This window comes from Leuciscus leuciscus (assembly GCF_965113295.1).
Source record: "Leuciscus leuciscus genome assembly, chromosome: 4".
Lineage (NCBI taxonomy): Eukaryota > Metazoa > Chordata > Actinopteri > Cypriniformes > Leuciscidae > Leuciscus > Leuciscus leuciscus.
Window position 1 is genome coordinate 39,957,241 of NC_138728.1, and position 22,872 is coordinate 39,980,112.

At 37.9% G+C, this 22,872-nt stretch overlaps 1 protein-coding gene across 3 annotated transcripts; it reads left to right on the top strand.

Annotated features, from left to right (window-relative positions):
- Positions 1–228: 228 nt before the first annotated feature.
- Positions 229–17,425, top strand: LOC309497342 (tripartite motif-containing protein 16-like). 3 transcript variants are annotated; one of them, XM_082167561.1, is made up of 6 exons: positions 230–1,057; positions 2,527–2,622; positions 2,709–2,942; positions 8,922–9,081; positions 9,231–9,341; positions 16,529–17,425. In XM_082167561.1, the coding sequence occupies exons 1-6, from the start codon at positions 320–322 to the stop codon at positions 17,050–17,052; spliced, it is 1,863 nt and encodes a 620-aa protein (XP_082023687.1). In that variant the 5' UTR covers positions 230–319; the 3' UTR covers positions 17,053–17,425. The 3 variants fall into 3 exon arrangements, with proteins under 3 accessions (XP_082023689.1, XP_082023687.1, XP_082023688.1); XM_082167562.1 differs by having other exon boundaries at positions 239–1,057; positions 9,231–9,278; XM_082167563.1 differs by lacking the exons at positions 2,527–2,622; positions 2,709–2,942 and having other exon boundaries at positions 229–1,057.
- Positions 17,426–22,872: the final 5,447 nt, after the last annotated feature.

The window sequence follows — 22,872 nt, forward strand, 5'->3', positions numbered from 1 at the left end:
TTTTTGTAAGACTGTTTTTCGTGACTGCTTCGCTGTTTGGAATGACCAGCACTGACTAAACAGGACTTAGCATTTTGCCAGAGACAACAGCATTGTTGAATTTTCTGTTGCACAGATTTATTGTGTTGTATTCTGAAAACTGTGAGTATCAATAAAAACTGTTAATCTGAAAAAGGGAACTGTAATTCTGGTCACAGTTTTCAGTCCTACAGTAGAATTTTTAAGGCTGTTGTCTTGCTTCTCTGTAACTTATATTCTTCTGAGACTGATTAAACACAATTTGTGTGGGAATGCACAAGGAAACTAAAACTTAGCAGCAATGAGGCTCTTCGGGTTTAAGAATGAGGAAGCTGCTTTACAGACAAACCTGTTTTACACACGTCACTCAAACACAGAACCAGGAAAGAAAAATAACCTGAGTTTAGAGAAACAAGTGTTGTTGAGCTGTTGTGTGTTTGCGTCTTTGTCTTCATGCAGTAAAATGGCAGATGCCAGAAATTCAGTGGATCAGAATGAGTTCATGTGTTCAGTGTGTCTGGATCTTCTGAAGGATCCAGTGACCACTTCCTGTGGACACAGTTACTGTAAGATCTGTATTACAGACTGCTGGGATCAGGAAGATGAGAAGAGAGTCTACAGCTGCCCTCAGTGCAGACAGACCTTCAGTCCAAGACCTGCTTTAGCTAAAAACACCATTCTGGCTGAATTGGTGGAGAAACTGAAGAAGACTAAACTTGCTGCTGACTGTTACACTGGAGCTGGAGATGTGCAGTGTGACATCTGTACTGGAAGAAAACACAAAGCCGTCAAGTCCTGTCTGGTGTGTCTGAACTCTTACTGTCAGAATCACCTTGAACAACATGAGAGTTGGTTTAAAGGGAAGAGACACAATCTGACTGATGCCACTGGACGACTGCAGGAGATGATCTGCCAGAAACACGACAAGCTCCTCGAGGTTTTCTGCCGGACTGATCAGAAGTGTATATGTGTGCTGTGTATGGATGAACATACAAACCACGACACTGTATCAGCTGCAGCACAGAGGACAGAGAAACAGGTATGAACTTAAAGAGACGCATTATGCTCATTTACAGGTTTCTAATGTGTTCTGCTAGAACACATGTGGCTCGTGCACTCAATACTAACAAACAATCGTGCACTGTTTCAGATACCACTACAAACGGCTGTCCCCTAAAATAATAGTTAATATTATTATGGCAAAATAATATGCCATAATAGTCAACAAAGTATTTAGAAATCCATGTACATATTTAGGTTCTGAAACAGCACAACTTTAGCCTGATGAATACATCCTCTCGCTGGTCTTTCTCCAGATGAGGCAGGGCCCGGAAACTGGGGTCTAATGCAGTGCAGTGGCAGGTGATTGTATTCTGAAGTGTATCTGTCTGAAAGGTTGTTCAGTATTGCTCTCTTAATGTTGCTCAAAGTGAGGGAGTCTTCTTCGTTGGAAGCCGTTTTATGCTCAATCATATATGCTTTTAAGGGCACGGTGAGAGACACAGAATATGTTTTTCTTCACACAACACTGTGGTTGCCGTTTTGAGTGGCTCAAGAAGTCTCATGATGTCCTCCGCATCACGTATGTCAGAGATATCCAAAGTGTCGATGTCACGGACATTTCGTCGAACGTCGTTGCTCAGGAGTCGCTGTCACATCCGCTTGCTGTTCGAGATAGCGTTCGATCATATCCAGACTGCTGTTCCAGCGCGTAGCGATATCTATGATTCATTTGTGTGTTGGATTCTCCAGTAGTGTTTGTTTGGCTAAGAGCGCCACTGTGGCTGTGGAGCTTCTGTAAAAGAAGGCAGCAATGTGCCTCACTCTACCTAACAAACAGCACACTCGAAGGCACACTCAAACATGCTTGGCAGTGTGTGGGCAAAACACCTGACATGGGGGGCTAGCCCAGCCTCTCTGACATCAATATTCATATTTCTTGCATTGTCCGCGACAAAAGCAATTCCATGGTAAGCCTTTTGAAGCCCCCATTCACTCACGGCTGATTTGAAAACCTCAGCAATGTTAGCACTGGTGTGTGATTCAAACAGAGGGCAAGTTTGAAGAACAAAATTAATCATCTCCCACTCGCTGGATATCTTATGGGCTGTGACCATAGCCTTTGAAATGGGCTGTGACCATAGCCTGTGACCACAGCGCCCCCTGCTGTTTGAAACATGTATCGCGATCCATTTAACATCTCAACTGACTTGAATCGTCACATATTTCCATTGATTTTCAAATGGCTCAGAGTGAATTGTTACATCCCTAGTGTGCAGTGTAAATAAGGGCGATGCACAAGGAAATAAAGATAAGCAAACAATTCAGTCAAGCTTACGAATTCAGCACTCCAATACAACATTAAAGTTATAATATATAAAGAAATAAAACTTATCTTTGCCCCTTTGCCACACAAAAGATTCCTGAGATGTACTTGGCTAGATGTGAACTCATATCTGTTTACCTAATGATTTCTGTGATGTTTCCTTTTATTGGTTTGTCCTTTAGCACCAGCTGAAGGAGACGCAGAGGTCGTTCCAGCAGAGGATCCAGCAGAGAGAGAAAGATCTTCAGCAGCTGAGAGAGGCTGTGGCGTCTCATAAGGTGAGTCTGGAGAAGAAGAGAAGTTTGAGATGTCTCAGTCAGGACTCACTGAAGCCACTGTGTGATTGTGATGTGTGTCCTAACAGCGCTCTGCACAGACAGCAGTGGAGGACAGTGAGAGGATCTTCACTGAGCTCATCCACTCCATTGAGAGAAGCCGCTCTGAGGCGACACAGCGGATCAGAGATCAGGAAAAGACTGCAGTGAGTCAAGCTGAAGGACGACTGGAGGAACTGGAGCAGGAGATCAATGATCTGAGGAGGAGAGACGCTGAGCTGGAGCAGCTTTCACACACACAGGACCACATCCATTTCCTGCAGGTAACAGAGATCTAGAAGAACAGGGTCATAGTGGACTTGACTGAGCCATCGACTGAAGTGTTGATCTGTGTGTTCGGTTATTATATCATCATCAGTCAGACTCTCATCTGATCTTCTTCTTTTGAAAGAGATGCACTTAGAAATGCAGTTCAGCTCTGGAAATCTCTTAGGAAACATTTTTCTGAAAGATATACTGAGCTTCCAGACAGCAACCGTTTAAAACTACACTAATATTTAAACTTTTTTTTGTTTCAGTTTCACTAATCAGGATTTCCCATCATCTCCTTACTTATCTTTTTACAATCTTTGACTTGTGCTATAAATTTTGAGTAATGTTTACCTAAATGAGATAATCTTCAAACCTGCTGAAACCTTTTATAAGCATTTTCATTAACACATTAATGAATTTGACAGTAAAGTCCTCAATCAGGAATTGAGGCTGTATATTAGCGATGCTACAGCTTATTTAAACCTCAAAACCTGGGATCGTGTCCTAAGACAGGGTTTCTGCACACTTTTTAAAGTCAAATTTAAGGCCTTTTTAAGACCTGAAGAAATCAAAATTAATACCATGCATTAGGGTGTGCAATATTGACTAAATATGTCTCGATATTTTCAAAGTTTTGTGGATAATAATTAGATAATATTTTACTGATTGTGTTTTTGTGCTTGCATGGTGCCATGGCTGGTTTAAGCCTGTTGTTGACAGATGACTGACGAAGATATTCATATTTTTCATATTCTATGCAGTGGTCAGTTCACAGAAGTGACAGAAATTAAAAAAAAATTATTAGGGGTAATATTTGCCACCTTAAATTGATTTCCAGGGGCATTTTCACCTATATACGAACATTTGTAGATGTATGCATCACCTTTTATGTCAAATTCTAACATTCAAATTAAATTCTATTAGAATAATTACACAATACCACTGTTACCAGTCAAATTAAATAATTAAATCAAAATCCATCTTTGCAGTGCTGAGGAGACACAGAAGTGGCATCAGATCTGGCATTAATATATTTACACTGCATTTACAATTGCATAAATAAAGCTATGAGATTCTTTTTTAAAATTATTATTCAATATTTAAATATGAACTGATTTCTAATTTGAACGTTGTAATCTTTAAATGTGAAACTAAAACTGCCAGTAGGTGGCGGCAAGTCACTGTCTTAATAAGTGAGTTGAGGGAGTCATTCATTCAACCGATACATTCAAACGGCTGATTCATTCAGGAAAGAAGCAAGTGATTGTTCATTAAATCATTAAATTGATTCGTTCAAAACGCGGATTACAGTCAAAAAATCATCTCTGTCTGTTGCATTGAGACTCTGCTGTGGTTTCATTTTGAAATTCTCGTCTGTGAAATAAAGGGAAAACAAACAATGTTGACAATATTGTTAATTATTTGTTTATTAATTAATTAATTGTTAATTTAACTGTTATATAAAATAAAATATCACATTTGCAATTGTGCACGGAAACAGCACTCTTGCTGATGTGATATTGTAGGCCTATGATAACAACATAATGTGATATAAATATAAGACAAAAACTCATTTGGGAACATACCTATAACCGTACACATCACGCAGTGAAAGCACGAGAGACAAAAGCGATGTCAGCTCACAGTGCTTCGTACACGCTAAAACAAAGATTACAATATCATAATAGACAATACACATCGCACACCACTACGCACATAAAGAATTAACTTAGAATTGAACTGACATTTACCAACTTGCTTCTCCGTCTCTCCTCCTGTTTCGCGTGCAGGAGACAGACGTAATGCTGCCGCAAATGTGACGCAAAATGTCACGTGAACAAGCAAATCCACAAAGAAAGAATAATAAATAAAAAAGTACGCTAATTTGGAAAACATTTAGATATGTCTAAGTCAAATTGCCATCGAAAATTTAAGACCTTTCAAAAATAAGACTTTTTATGACTCTTTATGGCCTTACATTTTAAAAATCTAATTTAAGACTGGAAACCCTGCTAAGAGTCCTTTTTTCAGAGCTACTAACTGCTCAAAAGTTATAAATAGTGTTCAATCTACTCGTTGGCCTTTGAAATGCTTTTCCTGATCAAATCTACTCAACGAAGTTCACAATGTAATTTTGGGAGGAGTGAATCCATCTAATCTTTCAGTTAACTGCCAGAGCATATAAGCAACCACTTGATCAGCTTGCTCTGGCATCAGCTGTTTTGGCATCCCCCCACCTCCCCAACTCCACCAACATAATTTAGGCACCTTCCTACCATACTCATCATCCAAGCATTAGTGGTCCCACTGTGGGGTATATAACTTATAGCTTAAAGATTACATGGGCAAACCAACTTGTGAATTGCCAGATGTTTGATCATCCAAGTGTTTTCCTAGAAAGTTCACATAAGTGAAAACGTAAGTTCACATAAGTTTCCACCATAGACTGTAAAAAAATATGGACGTAGTGTCCGTGACGTCACCCGTAGGTTTCTGAAGAGCATTTTTGAAGCCTAAAGTGGGCGGAGCCGGCCGTCGCCATCTTGGCCTCACGTCACTCCCGGATAACAGAAAATGGGCAAAGAGGCGGGGCGGGTGGGGAGGTAATGCTATGCTATATGCTACTGACAGTACCAAGTCTGCGACTGCACAGGGCCTCGCGCTAAAGTGACAGTTGATGATGTAAAGCCAAATAAAAGTTCCTGTTTTTGCCCTTCGAAATATTATAATAGTTAAAAGACATGGCAACAAGTGAGACTGTGTATTGTGATTCTGTACTATTCTGCTAGTTGAAAATGTTTATGCAGTAACTAAATATTACTCTGAGAGAGTGTGTGTGACAGTGATTTATGTGCATACATGTCAGTCACTCTTTTTTTTTATAGTGTATGGCCCGTCAGCGCGGCATCGCTCGTCAAGTTCGTTGAGAGCTTATTCAGTCCATTTTAAATTCTTATTTTGGCCGCCTCTCAAATGGGTTAAAGTAACCATAGATATATTAACCCCCTGAGGTCTACGGTATCGCCGGCGATACCAGCTCGCTTTTTTTTTATCAATGTAAAAGAAACTCATAAATACTCTGTTGACTTTGATTTTCCATAGGAGTTTCATACATCAATCGATTCTGTTAAATGTGTATTATTTTTGTGTATACTCACAATAAAAACAAAGTGTTGTGCTTTTTGCCAAATAAAGAAAAATAAACACGAAGCGAGTTCTGCCTTCTCTCTGCCAGTGAAGTCCATTCTGAAACGCGTCCGAAAATGAACAATAACTGAGCGAATACTCAGTCAAACAGGCATACAAAGACACAGGCATGAAGCTTGAATTCTCGTCTTTTAAATGAAGTAATTTATATAAAAAACAAATATCTTCATCTTGAGAAATCTGTATTAAAAGAGAGCGATTCCAGTCGAGCTCATCGCATCTCATTACGTTATAATCGGCCCCGCCCACGGAGAGCGCGCGCTATTCAAACGCAAATGACTGAGACGATCCCATACAAACTGTGAACGCCCACATATCAGCTCGAGAAAACACATCAAGTTTATTCAGATAAGTGTAGTCGTCTACACTGTCTCGCAGCGCTGTGAGGAATAATAATAATGGAAAACTTACCTCAGAAGTGCTGGTATTTCGAGGAGCAACGGATGGAATAATGTAGTAAGTTTTTTTTTTCATTCTCAAGTAAATCGCGTTTCTGTGTGAATGAATGAACGCAGAGATGCGCTGTTTACCACAACTCGCAAAAAGACGGTTTAAATTTGAATTGCGTTTCTGTGTGTGAATAAATGATCTGCTTTTAGCAAACTATTTTGCTATACTGAGTAAAATCGATTGAAATATGTTGAAATAAAATGTATTTGTATAAGCAACGTATTAAACTGCAAATTAACATTTATATTCCTTATAATAAAAACGAAAGACCTATGTTACAGACATATGAAAGACAACATTTCGTTGATTAGTTTTGGATAGATTACACATTTTTACTGTAAAATATCTGCCACCTCAAATAAGCTTTTGTTTGCCAATTTTTGCTAATATGTTAAATATAGTATGTTTTGTCAATGTAGGCTATATTCGAAGTTTGAAATATGTATGATAAAATGTATACTTTAGTTTTTACAAAGAAAGATTACACTTCAATTGTTGTTGTAATTGTAACCTTTTTAATAAAAAAATATATATTTACAAGGTAGATGTAAACAAATTTTAAAAGGTAAATATAAGCATTTTCTTTAAATAATTTTTATTGTGTTTTATTATTGACAAATTTGGGGAGAGGATACATATTCCAAAACTGAAAATACAGTATGAGAATTAACTGCACAATTAATAGACATGTTTTCCTTGGATATTATACAATTTGCAAGCAAAATTTGTGAAAAAAAAAAAAATTGACATGCTTCCAACTGTGATCCAATTTGGTAGAATATATATATATATATATATATATATATATATACTGTATATATATTGCTCTTGCATTCTTTCTTGTGGCTATAGGTGACACACCTGAATGAATGGCTCATTAAGTATGCGGGCCCCATTGTCTCCTGAGGTGTGAACCACTACATATGCATGATGCTGTTGAATGGTTGACGCCCCTTGCGCATATTGCCTTTACAAACAAAAAGTGTTTTACAAGATTTAAATCAATGTATTGTGTTATGTGAATGATAAGGGCAGGATGATTTTCACATCATTTTGAAGAAAAAACTCTAGGCAAAGACATCAATTAGTCAAAAGTCTTATTGACACGTATTTAGTATGTGTTTTGTGGCCTTATTTCAGAAACTTTAGTTTTTAGTTTTTTCAATAACCATGCATAAACATTATTCTCTCAAAAATACAAACATGTACATGCATGTTGCTCACATATTATGGTAGCCCTGTTTGTGCTAAATAGAGTGTAATTATACCTTTGCCATTAATATGTTTATAAGCAACTGAAAAAAGCACAAATGTCAGGGCATGTCAGAACATCTCAAGGACCCCAAAAACCCCTCAGACCTCAGAGGGTTAACGTTACCTATGAAGTTCAAGTAAATGCGCTGGAAATCCGCGCTCATTCAAGGATGTGCATTTATAGCATGGACGGAGAAAGCGCCGACACCTGCAGGATTTCATCTGACGGTACATAAGCATATTATAATCTATCTGTTCCGTGAGAGCAGAACAAACGAGCCTTTATTGACGTTTTTAAATCTGAAAACTCCAAAACGCAAACGAAATTTTCATACATCCATTAGTGCATGTTCACAGAGGAAAACAACTGAAATACAGAGCTGGTTGTTCTCTCGAACGATACTCGACGACAACGACGGAATCCAATGGGTGTATTAAAGTAATGGGTGTATTAAATTGTATGAAATAATCCCGAAAAAAAGCACAAACACTGCAGAGATGGCAAGTTCAGCAGCTAAAATTTGCTGAGGTGAAGTGACGGCTAGTAACAGCACACAAACGGCTAGCATTGACATCCGCGGCAATCCACCTGTCACTCAAGTGGACACACCCTTAATTATGCAGAACTTTAAATATTAATCAACTAAACGGATGAGTTATAAAAAAATTCACCCCCCTCACAGTTGTTATGAAGGGCAAAATTAGCTGTATAGACCAAAGCCACATACAGACACTGTTGTAAAATTTGGCATTTTAACATGGGGGAGATACAGATTTGACTCACTTTTGACACCAGCCTCAAGCGACCTGTCAACGAATTGCAGTTTAACTCACTTCCGTGTTGGTTTCAAGAGAGAGACGGGGAGGTTGCCGCTTGGTTTCCATGTGTAAGTGGAAAACGCTAGAACTCGTAGCTCTAACATGATATAATGAATATGAGAAGAATGAAGCTGATGCTGTGAAAATGTTGGATTGAGGAGAGTTACTAAAGATCAACAAGAGCCGCACAAATCTGACAGTGGTGCAGACAATTGACGAAGTGTGGAGGTGATGAGATATTTTATTTCTGTTTTCTGTAGAGTTTCCAGTTTCTCTCAGCTCCTCCTGAATCAACAGACGTAAATGACAATCCCTTCAGTTCTCTCTCCTCTTTTGATGGCGTGAGAGAATCTGTCCGTCAGCTGAGAGACAAACTGGAGGATTTCTGCAAAGAGGAGCTGAAGAAGATCTCTGACAGAGGTAAAGTCCTGGAAATTCTGCTCTCATAAATGATCCTTCATCATCTCATATCATGTAGAAGATCATATTAGAAATGTCTTAGAACGGATGCAGGGATCATTTTCTCTTGACATGATAATCACACTCTTCATGTCTGTTGATTTCCACAGTCAATTTGACCAACATTGTTCCCAGAACCAGGGACGACTTCCTAAAATGTAAGTCACCAAGAAAACAAGCAGAGAAACTCAATGAGTGTCTTCATGCTCTTCCTGTAGAAGGTAAAAGAAAACATGACTGAAGAGACAGAGGTGGGATGGGGTGGGGTCTTAAGGTGTTTTTGGGTGGCGTTTATTTGAAGATTTACAAGATGAAACTTGCAATTACTTACAAAAGAAAAACAAAAAAGTTGGGTGTTTCAAAAATAGAACGTTAACTGTCTGTGTATTGTGTGACCTGACAGTTTACTCCAATGTGGCAATAGACAGTTCAGACACAATATAACACAATATGTTTTTTTCGTGTTGTTTTCTGTTGGAAAGATTAATATGAATGCCTCTTGTTTGTTGATTGGCTGCAGTTTGTGATAATTTACGTAATTAAGGTTTCAGTGCCAAATTTCTAAAATGTTTATCTAACACTTTCTATTCACGTGGCTTTTTTGATCTTTGTTAAACTAATGATAATGATATTTAAACTATCCAGTCAAATATGTTATGTGGCAATCAATGACATGCCTTTTAAATGATATATAGGTGAATAATAATAATAATAATAATATAAACCAAATTATATATTATAAATAAACATATATAATATACACCACCGATCAAAAATTTGGGGTCGTTAAGGTTGTTAGGTGCTATTTGATATTTGCCTAAACGGGAGTATAACATTAAAAGAAGTGTCTGTGTATCTCAAAATGATGGTAGGGCAATGAAAAAAAGGATATAGGCAAAGCTCCACTCAAAAAAATAAATAAAAAATTCCGAAGTGTACAGTGTCAAATACAAAATATTTAAAATATTTACAAAGGAAGAAATAACGATACAATAACAAGGTGGGAAGGTAGGGCTCCAGACTGCGACCAAATGGAGCGAACGAAACTCATTTGTGCTTCACGGACCGTTTATTAGTTTGCACCAATAATAGATAGCGCAGCAGTGTGCCGCGAGCTACTCATTTGTTGTGGGCCGATCTCGATCACACGACACGTTTACCCCACAGCGCTGGGAGATCCAGTGAAGAAATCCATTGAATTCACCATAGAAATGAATAACATCGCTGCGAGATCCAGTGAGTATTCAGATTTGGCGCAGAGTTCTCTGTTATAAACCATAGATATCAGATGAAACAGGAAGCTAAGGCGGAACATATCGAATGCAGGGTTCTTGCAGGTTTCAGGCAGTCAAATTTAAGACCTTTTTAAGACATTTTAAGACCATAAAGTTTGAAATTTAAGACCTACCAAAAAAAAAAAATCAAATCAAAGAATTCATTTTATTTCAATGAATTAAGTAATTGAAAAAACATTAAATTAATTTACAGATAAAACAATCACATTAGTAACCTTCCACACCCAACAACGTGTCAGAATCAGAATCAGATATATAATTTTTTTTATAGAAAATTGTACTATGCATATTATACTGTAAAAAACACATAATTAGTTGATTTTAGTTGATCATAGTTGATCATAACTAGAGATGAAATGGCATGAACATTTCATTTCAATGATTATAGTGACAAAAATGACCACAGTTATCACAGAATCCTGTTCAAAAAGTATATTACTACACAATGTCGAAAACCAGCAAATAACAAATAAAATTAGCATCAATATGCACTTTTTGTTTACATAAAAATTAAAATAATACCATTACAAATGATAGCCAGATTTTAAAAATGTCTTGCAACATGTTATATACTAACATGTACAAATTCAAATAAAGTTTAGACAAAAAAGTTTTTTTATAAAAAGATAAACCTCACATATTTCAGACTTTAAATAATTTTTTATAAAAAGATAAATTACTGACATTTACAATGCACTTTAGCTTATCTTTTATAATTAATAGTAAAATTCGGTCGGATTTTCCCGTGGCGTCTGTCGTTGCTATGCAACCAAGCACTGCGCTCTACACAATGATAAAGAAGTTTTAGTGGCTAATGGATTTCCACCGGCGAGAAACGCTTGCTGTAGCTCTGCTTCAAGATTTATTTACGGAGAAGAGAAAAACACCCGTAGTGTTTGGGTGCACCCGCATCCTTCCAGTTGAGTGAGCTTTCAATGTTGTTACGGAAAGGGGCGAAGCTGATTGGTTGGTTCTTGTCACATGACCTGCGGTGCGTTTGCGGCATTCTGAAGAGTTGAGATTTTTTTTATCTCGCTGCGCCTGGAAAAAAACGAGTGCGTCGCTTCAATTATGAGCGATTATCAATCCTTCGATTATCAATCCTACATTTGAACGAACTTGAGCGCGCAAAAGATGCGATATGTGAACGCCTGTTGGCGAGACCTTTTTTAGACCTGACTAAATGAAATTTAAGACCACGGATGAAAATTTGGCCGTTTTTAAGACATTTTAAGGCCTTAAATTTAAAGTTCAGAATTTTAGACTTTTTAAGACCCCGCGGGAACCCTGTGAATGGCTCCTCCCCCTTTCCAAATAGCCATTAGCGTTTAGTTTACCTCACAGACTGCAAGTCCTACTTGACTGCACCAAAGCGAATACTAGCACTGATGATACGTTGGATTCAATAGTAGAGATGTGAATAGCCATTTCATTTTTAACCAACGTACAGTTTGAAAACAGAATAAAACTCGAGCAAGCAAATACACATCTCCAACCAGTGGCTGATTTTGTTTTAAAAAGGGGGTGGGACAGGTGTGTGGGGTGTGGGGGGAGGAGGTTGCTAAACAATGCTAAATCAGATATATGTACAATATATGTGTGCAAAAACAATTTTCAAAAAAAATAACATGATAATGTCCAGAAATCAATTTCAGTAGTACATTGGGTTTAATTTGTGTGCTTTAATGGTCTAGTGGTAGAACTTTTGCCAAGCATGTCAGAGGTTCTGGGTTCTTCTAATCCGCACTCGTATAGTTTTTTTTCTCATCAAAACTGAATAGGTTTATCAGTGGTTGTATATCAAATAGGGACACGTTTGTGTGTTTTGTTTTGTGATTTCGCTGGAACGAATAGATTGTCTCCGCAACTGCATTAAGTGTTTAGTGAAGTCTAGTGAAGACTGTATCCATGCAACTGATAGCAGCGACATTGAGCACTTAGCAGCTTGATTTAAAAAACAACACATTTCAGCGCTAGAATGCCTCTTATTTAACAAACGAGCGATGCCCTGCTAGTTAACTGGAGATTTCTTTGTATTAGGTACATCTGTGCCGTGAGATGTTTCAAAAAGTGGTCGGAACATAATCGACCCTGGCAAAAACCCATATTGCTCAGTGATGTGTCAACAGTCGCTTTGGCCAGGTGGTATTTATAGCATAGGAGACGGGATGCTTTAGATTCTAGAGCATTTGATTGGACAGGAGATGTGATGAGAAGCTGAAGTCTGAGGTGATGTCATAAAAATCTGTGTCTATCTTGTTTGCTAAGCCCTCATGTTTGGCATGTGTCTTTGTCAAGTATTGTTTCCCTGTAACCACTGGTGGTATGGTTTGTCCGTGTCCGTGTCCATGTCTGTAGTTTCATGCCATGCCACGCCTTTGTTTTATGTTTGATCATATTTTGAATAAAGCTGCACTTGGTTTCTTCAAACTTGCCTGGGGTGGACATTCATGACACATGCATTGTAACAAAGGTTTATTTGTTTTTGAAAGAAGTCTCTTCTGCTCACGAGGCTGGATTTATTTGATTCAAAATACAGTAAAAACAGGAATATTGGAAATATCCCTATGATTTTAAAGAGCCATGTTCTATTTGAATATATTTTAAAATGTAAAATAAAAATGTGGAATGTGTGGAGGTGTTTTTTATCTGAAGAAGCAGTCGAGCAACAGGAGAGGACATCAGCTTGAGAGTGTTTACTTTTCTCATTATATTTTAGCGCAGTTCTTCGTTGCTGGGAAACTTTGTTTTGTTTACTGTGGTAAAACGCTTGCTGAAGTCGCGTTTGTTTGTTTGTTTGTTTGTTTGTTTGTTGTGCATCTCGCGTGGCTTTTGAGTTTCGCTTTGCTAAGTAGTAGGGCGTGTCCAAAGCAAGTTAAGGTACTTATTCTACTGTGTTTGCTACTACTTGTTTGAAGAAGCAGTCGAGCAACAGGAGAGGACATCAGCTTGTTAGTGTTTACTTTTCTCATTAGATTTTAGCGCGGTTCTTCGTTGCTGGGAAACGTTTTATTTACTGTTTACTGAAGTTTTGTTTGTTTTTGTTGTGTATCTCGCATGGCTTTTGAGTTTCGCTTTGCTAAGTAGTAGGCAGTGACCTGCTGTATTCAATAACGGGGTATTAGGCGTGTATATAATTGGTTAGTGCACCGCAGCAGCCCTTGTGTGAAGCCCTCATTGTGTGAAGACCGAAGAGTGTAAAGACCAGGGACTGGACCTGCGCAACTCCACCGAGCAAAGACACAGACAAGGCACTTGAGTACTGCTTTTTTCCCCCCTTTCTTTCCTTTCTGTACAGCGTGTTCTCATTTGTTTGTTTTAGTGATCTGTATTCACTATGTGCTTTTAAATATCTTCTATTACTGCTAACACTCATAAATTGCCCCTATGTCCTCTACTACTTTACTCTCTATTCCAATTGGTCTCTTGAACTGTCAGTCTGCTGTAAACAAAGTAGACTTTATTTCATCTATTTCTACTCATTCAAGTCTCAACCTCATGGCCCTAACTGAGACCTGGATAAAACCTGAGGACACTGCTTTTTCCCACACCCCTCACCCAACTGGGAGGGGTGGAGGTACTGGTCTACTTATCTCAAATGAATGGAAATTTTATCCTTTACCATCTCTACCTACCTGGATTTGAATCAAACGCAATTACTATTACTCACCCTACTAAAATCCACCTTGTAGTTGTTCCACCTTGTAGTTGTTTATCGTCCCCCAGGTCAACTGGGTAACTTCTTAGAGGAGTTAGATGTGTTACTCTCAAACCACCCTGAGGACGGTACTCCTCTGGTACTCGGTGACTTCAACATCCACCTTGATAAAACCCAGGCTGTTACTCCACTGCACACCTCAGACCACTTCATCACTTTTAACCTCAAACTGACTCCTGACACAACACACACTCCTCCACAGGTCACCTTTCAGTGTACGCTCACTCTCTCCCTCTCACCTATCCTCTATGGTTTCATCCTCACTTCCTTCACCCGCTCAGTTTTCAGCACTGGACACTAACAGTGCTACTGACACTCTTTGCTCCACTCTAACATCTTGTTTAGACAACTTTTGCCCCCTTTCATGCAGACCAGCCCGCGCTACCCCATCTGCCCCCAAATCAAAAAATGCTACTGACCTTAGTTTGTATAAATCTCTCCTCTCGTTCTTCTCTGCAAATGTCTCCACTGTTAAAACGACATTTTACCACAACAAACTTACAAACCCCTTTCCCCTTCCTCCCTTCCTCATCTACTCTTACAGCATTCAACATTCTTCATAAACAAAACAACAACCATCAGCAGCCAATTCTCCTCACCACAAACTGACAAACACATCATAACAAATACACACTCTCTCTCCTTCCTCTCTCCAATCTCGGAGGCAGAAATTTACAAACTTATCCTTTCCAATCATCCTACTACCTGTCCACTTGATCCAATCCTCACTCACCTCCTCCAGGGCATTTCTTCCTCAGTTACACCTGCACTTACTCACATTATTAACACCTCTCTTCACACTGGTACCGTTCCCACAGCATTTAAGCAGGCTCGGGTAACCCCACTGCTTAAGAAACCCACATCGGTGCTTGGACCACTTCTCTTCTCCATCTACATGTCATCACTAGGATCTGTCATTCAGAAACATGGCTTTTCCTATCACTGCTATGCTGATGACACACAGCTCTACCTCTCATTCCAGCCGAATGATCCGACGGTAGCTGCTCGCATCTCAGCCTGCCTGACAGACATTTCTTGCTGGATGAAGGACCATCACCTTCAACTTAACCTTGCTAAGACAGAGCTGCTTGTGGTCTCGGCCATCCCAACACTTCAGCACAACTTCTCCATTCAGCTGGGTTCGTCAACCATAACTCCTTACAGGACAGCTAGGAATCTTGGAGTTGTGATTGATGATCAGCTAAGCTTCACAGACCCATATTTCTACAACGGCCTGGTCCTGCAGATTTGCTTTATACAACATCAGGAAGCTCAGACCCTTCCTATCAGAGCAGGCCACACAACTCCTTGTCCAAAGCTCTTGTTCTCTCCAGACTGGACTATTGTAATGCTCTCTTAGCGGGCCTTCCGGCATGTACTATCAAGCCTTTGCAACTGATCCAGAATGCAGCAGCGAGGGTGGTCTTCAACAAGCTGAAGAAAGCCCACGTCACACCACTCTTCATCAGTTTGCAGTTTGCAAATCTCAATTTGTGAGATCTCCATTTTCAAAAAATGTCTAAAGACACATCTTTTTCGCCAGCACCTGCCCAATTAATAGTAGCACCTGCCTATTCTATTCTTTGTTTTTTTGTTTTTAACTGTACTAGACTTACTGAGACTTGTTACAGCACTTGTATACTGTTTCCCTCTTGCTGGTCTTATTGCTTCTATTGTTCTCCTCAGTTGTAAGTCGCTTTGGATAAAATGTTTTGATGAACAGAAAGATTGAAATTAAAATGAAAAATAGAAATGTGGGTTATTTTAAATGATTTAAAATATGGAAATCCAAAAAGGTCTGCACTTTAAAAATACTTTTATTAGGTTCAAGCAGGAGATAAAAAAAAACATTTCAGCTGTTTGCCTTCGTCCGTTAAAATAGAAATGTTTTTTAACATAATCTCTTTACTGTCTTAAAAAAAAGTCATAATTTGCACATTTAAAAAGTGGGACAGAGAGCATAACTATATCATACTTACTAAAATCCCCCCCAAAAAAGAAAAAAAGAAAAATTTGAAATGGACTCGAGACTTTGGGTCTAAAAACTAATTGATAAATATGATTATTTTTAAAAACATTTATCCAAGATTTAGAGATAAAATCACAGTAGTAAAAAAGCTTCAGGAAAGTAAGAACAAACTAATTCCGCTGCGGATTTATCCTAAACAGGATTTTGTCTCAAGTCTCTTTAACCTTAAGGCAACAGAGAGCAATTTAAAGAAAGCTCAAGATGGCTCTGAAAATCACAAACAATAGGCCTAAATGCTTAAAAAAACGTTGTCAATCAAATTACAAATAAGGTAATCATCCATGTAAGGGACTTGGATGATGGATAATCATGATTTGCACATGATATCAGTCAGATGATTCATCTGATGTGTTTTCTCTCCATCAGATTCCCATCAGCTCACTCTGGATCAGAACACGGCACATAAACACCTCCATCTGTCTGAGAGGAACAGAGTGATTACTGTCACTGTCACAGAGCTTCAGCCGTATCCTGATCATCCAGACAGATTTGATCATTGGTCTCAGGTTTTGTGTAAAGAGAGTGTGTGTGGACGCTGTTACTGGGAGATTGAGTGGAGTGGAAAATTTGTGTATATATCAGTGTCATATAAGAGCATCAGCAGGAAGGGATCGGGTAATGAGTGTTTGTTTGGATATAATGATCAGTCCTGGAGTTTGATCTGCTCTCCCTCCAGATACTCATTCAAACACAATAACATCCAGACTAAATTCCCTGTAGAGTCCATCAGCAGTAGAATAGGAGTGTATGTGGATCACAGTGCAGGAACTCTGTCCTTCTACAGCGTCTCTGACACAATGAGCCTCATACACACAGTCCAGACCACATTCACTCAGCCACTCTACCCTGGGTTTTGGGTTGGCTGTAAATCATCAGTGAAACTGTGTTGATGAATCAGAACAGTCTGTAGAGAGATTCTACCCATAATGCTTTGAGCTGCATGATAAATCAGTAACAGTTAGGTGTAATAAAGTCTCTTATTTTCTCTTCATTATATTGATACTAAAGCTGAACTTCTGTCAGTGAAATAACATGTTAGAATAAATGTGTTTAATGAATCCGCATATAGACCGTAAGATCAGTGTGTGTTTGTGAGTCACGATGAGTGACGATGTGTATTTGTGCTTTTCTCAAGCTCTAATTGTGTTGATGGAAATCAGTCATTCAGTGACAGTGATAGTGTCACCTAGATCATTTTTATTATTACTATCAAAATTACCATTAAATAAAATGTATCATTCAATAAAAAATGCAAGAATTGGATTTACAGACCTGATTGTTGTTATTGTTCAAATGTCTTGTATCTTGAAGTAAGATTTTGGTCATATTGCCTATTCCACAATAACACATAATCTGAACTGTGCTTTATTAATTCATACATCGTTTTTAACATGTATTTTTAACTTGTAATATTGCTTCATATAATTTAATCATCACAATATATCTGTTATTATCAAATTTTGTCTGTCACATTGATCTGACTAGCTTTAATCTAAATCTTGCACAAAACGCTAGCTTTTCGCTAGCCAGTTAATCTGCCACCCGTGCTTGCCGTCTTTTTTTTCTCTCACGCCATTTACGAGTCCATCAAACAACTGTGGTGAGTCAGATCAGTCAACAAACATGGTGAGTAATGTCTTCTCCTGTTATTGTCACTTGCACTGCGTGCCACATGTGTAGTATAGCATTCTCTGTCAGCGGTGAGGGCTTCACATGTGATAAATGTAGGAACCCGTGCAGCACTTAGGTGACTGTGAGACAACATAGTCGTGGGACAAATCACCGCTCTTCCGTTCCCACTCAGTGGCACCCACTGACAATCCTGTTGAAAGTGCCCTGGTTATTGACTATTCTATTAAACGGAATGTGAAAATAGAGACACCAGCCACCATAGTCATGTTTGCCGGGAGCCAGAGACCTGACATCAAAGCAAATTTAAAAGTGCTGGCTAATGCTATCATACATTCTCTAAGATTATTATTCACGTCGGCACTAATGATGTTCAACTCCGCCAGTCGGAGATCACAAAAATTATTATTAAAAAGGTCACAAGTATGATGTCAGACACTGTAATTTGCTCTGGACCCCTTCCTGTTTGCCGGAGTGATGAGATACTTAGTAGACTGTCCTCACTCAATGGCTGGTTGTCTAAGTGGTGTCCGCAGAATAACATAGAATTGACAATGTTGACCTAGATGTGCTGTTATAAACACAAACCTTGTCTGAAAGGAAAAAGGGGGAGGTGTTGCTGTAATTTATAGTAATATTTTCAGTATTACTGAGAAGTCTAGTTTCAAATATAATTCTTTTGAAGTGTTGGTGCTTAATGTAACACTATCTAGTGTAAATGATAAATACCGTTTAACATTAGTGCTGGCTACTGTATACAGGCCACCAGGGCACCATACAGACTTTATCAAAGAATTTGCTGACTTTCTATCAGAGTTAGTACTGGTTGCAGATAAAGTCCTAATTGTGGTGATTTTAATATACGTGTGGATAACGGAAAAGATGCATTGGGATTGGCATTTAAAGACATTCTAAACTCTATTGGAGTTAGACAACGTGTCAGGACCTACTCATTGTCGTAATCATACTCTAGATCTAATATTGTCACATGGAATCAATGTTGATGCCATTAAAATTCTGCAGCAAAGCGATGACATCTCAGATCATGACTCCCTGTTACAAATATGGTTGAACTTCTGCCACTTAAGTTTGCTTTATACATAATCTTCCTGATCAGTTTCATCTCCTCAGCATCCCAAATAGCTTCTCTCTTAGAAGAAAACTGTTATTTGATACAGTGGCTAAATTAATAAGAAATAAAACTTCAACTTCTTAAGTTTTCAAACAGCATAGCAGTAATGACCTTATGAACTTCTTTACTTGCAAAACAAAAACGCCTTAATAAGTAAATGTTAATCAACTCTTTTTAAAAACAACATTGAGTGCATTGTAATTCCAATCTCTGACGATATCAAGCATTCTGTCACCTCGCACAGAATCCGCTAGCTCGCCCTAGTTGGCCGCTTTCCAGCCGTGAGTGCGCGTGCGCCGATGCTGTTATTTTTATTGATTTAAAATGCAAGTGTATTAAACAAACACATCAAATTCACATGTCTTTTGACATTGTAGGTTTTGCATATGCCAAGTACTTTACTACAGAGCAAACAGGGTGCCCATTCTTGCTCACCGACAGAAAACTGATTCTTCCATTCTTCCAGTAAAGTTACCTTCGCTTCTAATGTTACGACTCTTCTTGTTTGCATGTATTCCTTCATTGGTATGTTCCTCATTTTGTTTTTCTCCTCTAATAACACATTTGTCCATTTTGATCCATAAATTTAAAAAAAGAATCGCTACTGATACTGAGGATACTATTCTGCCAAAGCGCGCGCTTGTGAGTGTTCGTTAACTGCGTTGCGTTGGTACCTGGTCAGTACATAGTAGGTCTCCGCATGTCTGGAAATAATATATGATCACCAAAATTATTTGATATGACAAAAAAAACATTATAGTTCAAACTTTTATTTGTTTGAACTCTTTTTAATAAAAAAATTTAATTAAATTTTTGGTAAAACTGGAATTTATTTTTTAAATGTGGTCGGCATATCGTGGGCCGCATTTGCATTCTTGACAGCCCACAGGTTGAGAACCACTGATCTAAATCAACAACGTCCTCTTCTTAAAATCATTAATTCATATCTGTCATTAGGATTTGTACCGAAAACTTTTAAGATGGCTATTATTAAACATCTTATTAAAAAAAAAGCAACTTGATCCAAAAGAATTAGTCAGTTACTGGCCGATCTCAAATCTACCCTTTCAGTCAAAAATACTAGAAAAGGCAGTATCCTCACAACTATGTTCCTTTTTAGAAAGAAATGGAATCTGGGAAGATTTCCAGTCAGGATTTAGACCGTATCATAGTACTAGAGACAGCTCTCATTAGAGTTACAAATGATTTGCTCTTATCATTCGATCGTGGTTGTGATGAGAGATGTTGATGTAGTGGCTTAAAAGATGCTGATTTTATTCCCTGTCTGGCTGCCATCAAATTGCAGCTACTGGAAATAGACATGCTATTTAACCCACAGAATTTTATAAGTAATATATTGTAGTAAACCTCTTCATTTCATTTAACCAGATTTATGGAGGACAGCGGGTACGACTTTTTGGAAAAATATCGCTTTATTGAGAATTTTATTTAGAAAAATATAACCATTTATATAAATAAACATTTAAATAAATTCAACAAACATTTACAATGTACGCCCTCACTAGGACAAACGGCAAAACACAAGTGTACTACAACACGGCACTGCACTCTAGTGGTTATCCCCATCTTAGGGTTGGTTAGGGTTAGGGTTAGGCCAGACAAAGGGTTGTTGCCGGATGAACCCTAATGGTCTTGAGCAACACAAAGCGTCCCCATCTTACCCTGAGAGCGAGAAACCAGTCACGTTCACTTCCTGCCGAGCTGCTTTTTCTCTCATCTCTCATCTCTTAAATGTCCTGTCACTCCAGTTGAGTTCAATTATCTCTGCCTTCAGTCCGTAGAACAAAAACGTGCTGCAGAAAGGTTCAGATGGGCAGGGCCAAAGCCAAACAAAAAGAGAAATCCCCAGTGTTCATCACAATATTACTGCAATGGCATTATTTTTGTAATGCGTTACTCACACTGCAAATAATACAGAAAAATAAATATTCTATGCAATTGCTTATAACTTAAAAGAGTAAGCAAAAAAAAAAGTTGTAAATTAAACTTAATTATTTCACAATAATCCAAGTTGAATGCATGAATCAGTAGGCAAAAATATTACAGGTGGAGTGGGAGTCATTTAGTTAATATATAAAAAAAATGTCAAATATACATAAAGCATTATTTTTAGTGACATGATTTGGTAATATGATTTGTTTGATTAATTTTATTTAAGTAACAGGTTTATCTGGGAGACTTCAAATACACCCTCCGTTCTAGGATTACTCTTTTATACAGAGACAGACAGCAGCATGTGAACGGGACTTTTATTTTGGTCTGCTTGTGTGACGTCATCAGACTGCGCCGTGCTCCTGCAGCTCTTGTGATTCTGTTATAGAAAGGTTTGTGTTTTTTACGCATTTAAAGCTGCTGTTTTCGTTAATGTGTAATCTATTAATTGTAACATATTAAATACGAAATATAAATAATAAATATGAACTTTCTGTATTATTTGTATATTTGAATCAGGTGATTTAAGTCCATTAACTCTCTCTGACTAACTCTCTTACCAGTGAACTGAACTACTGAACTAGAGCTGATTAAGACGCACCCAGATTTAGTTTGGGTTGATTTTTCTTTCTGTTTATTCTCATTTTAAACAGGACAAAAACACAGACAAAAAAACCTGGTGAAGCGACTGAGGTCCATGTAACACACTATTAAAAAGATGGCATTTATTAAAGAGGAAAGTGAAGACATAAAGATTGAAGAAACATTCAGACTGAAAAATGAAGATACTGAGGAACAAACAAAGATTGAGTTTATTAAAGAGGAGAGTGAAGATGTGAAGATTGAAGAAACATTCAGTGTGAAACAAGAAGAAACTGAGGAACAAACAGGTTGGTTTCATTCTCAAAGCTGTCCAGCTCTAAAGAAATTAATGATATTTTTAAAGAATGTCATATGAATGTCCAAATTATTTGATTATTGGAGCTGGTCGCCTCATGTGGACAGACATGTTGAGATCACGTGACCAGACAAACTACTATTTTCCATAACATTTAAACCCCAAATCAACTCCTGAATGAAAAACAAGGAAAACTATTCATTTTTATCACTTAATTATGCAATAGTATCTAACAAAAACATGGAGGCTAGTTACTAAAATCAGATGATCAAAAAAAAAAAAGACTTGACTTAAACAAAATGTTATCATAAAACATTTTAACATACCTGAACATAAATATTCATTGAGTAAGTCTTTACGTCACATTCAGACCCACAACAAACTGTTTGAATGTTTGTGAGCGACACAAACTGTTTAAATCAAAGACAAATTGAGCACTTGACTTTCACGTCTTCTGTCAAGATCAGATGCATGACATTAAATAAAAAATTGCACGATTATCAGTTATACATTTTTGTTAAGATGTGCTATTATGTTCAAAATACACTGTTACGGCCCAAAACCATCTTTAGCTATTTTAAACCATTTAAAAAGGCAAGGACTGAACATACACGAATTCACAGACGATTGATTAGTTTTGACGTCTGATTACGCCATAAGCTTTTAATACAAAGAACATCCAACAAGCAACAATTACAAATTCACACACATAAGATAAAAAAAAACAAAAGATTAAGCTCCCAAGGAGAATAAAACAGGTGGGTATTGCGTGTCTTGCTGATCTAACTAAATAACAAAACATGAATTAAGAAAAATAAATCCACTACCTGTTACAGAAAAAGACAAAAACAAAAATGAAGTCAAAATATAGTCAAAAACTGGATTGCTTCAGCTGGTAGAGGAGAGGCCATCATGTGAGAGCAGGGTTTCCGCGGGGTTGTAAAAGGTAGTAAATTAAATTATGCCAAATTAAGGCCAGTAAAAAGTAGTAAAAAGTAGTAAACGTCATCTGACGAGGTAGTACATTTTCGAAGCCCCATCTAACTGGGTCTATATCATGGGTGTCCAAACTTCGGCCCGCGGTCCAGTTTTTATTGG

Coding starts and splice junctions, on each gene's coding strand:
- LOC309497342 (XM_082167561.1), top strand. CDS start 320: ATGAGGCTCTTCGGGTTTAAGAATGAGGAAGCTGCTTTACAGACAAAC. Junction 1,058..2,526: donor CACAGAGGACAGAGAAACAG/GTATGAACTTAA, acceptor TTTGTCCTTTAG/CACCAGCTGAAGGAGACGCA. Junction 9,342..16,528: donor TCATGCTCTTCCTGTAGAAG/GTAAAAGAAAAC, acceptor TCTCTCCATCAG/ATTCCCATCAGCTCACTCTG.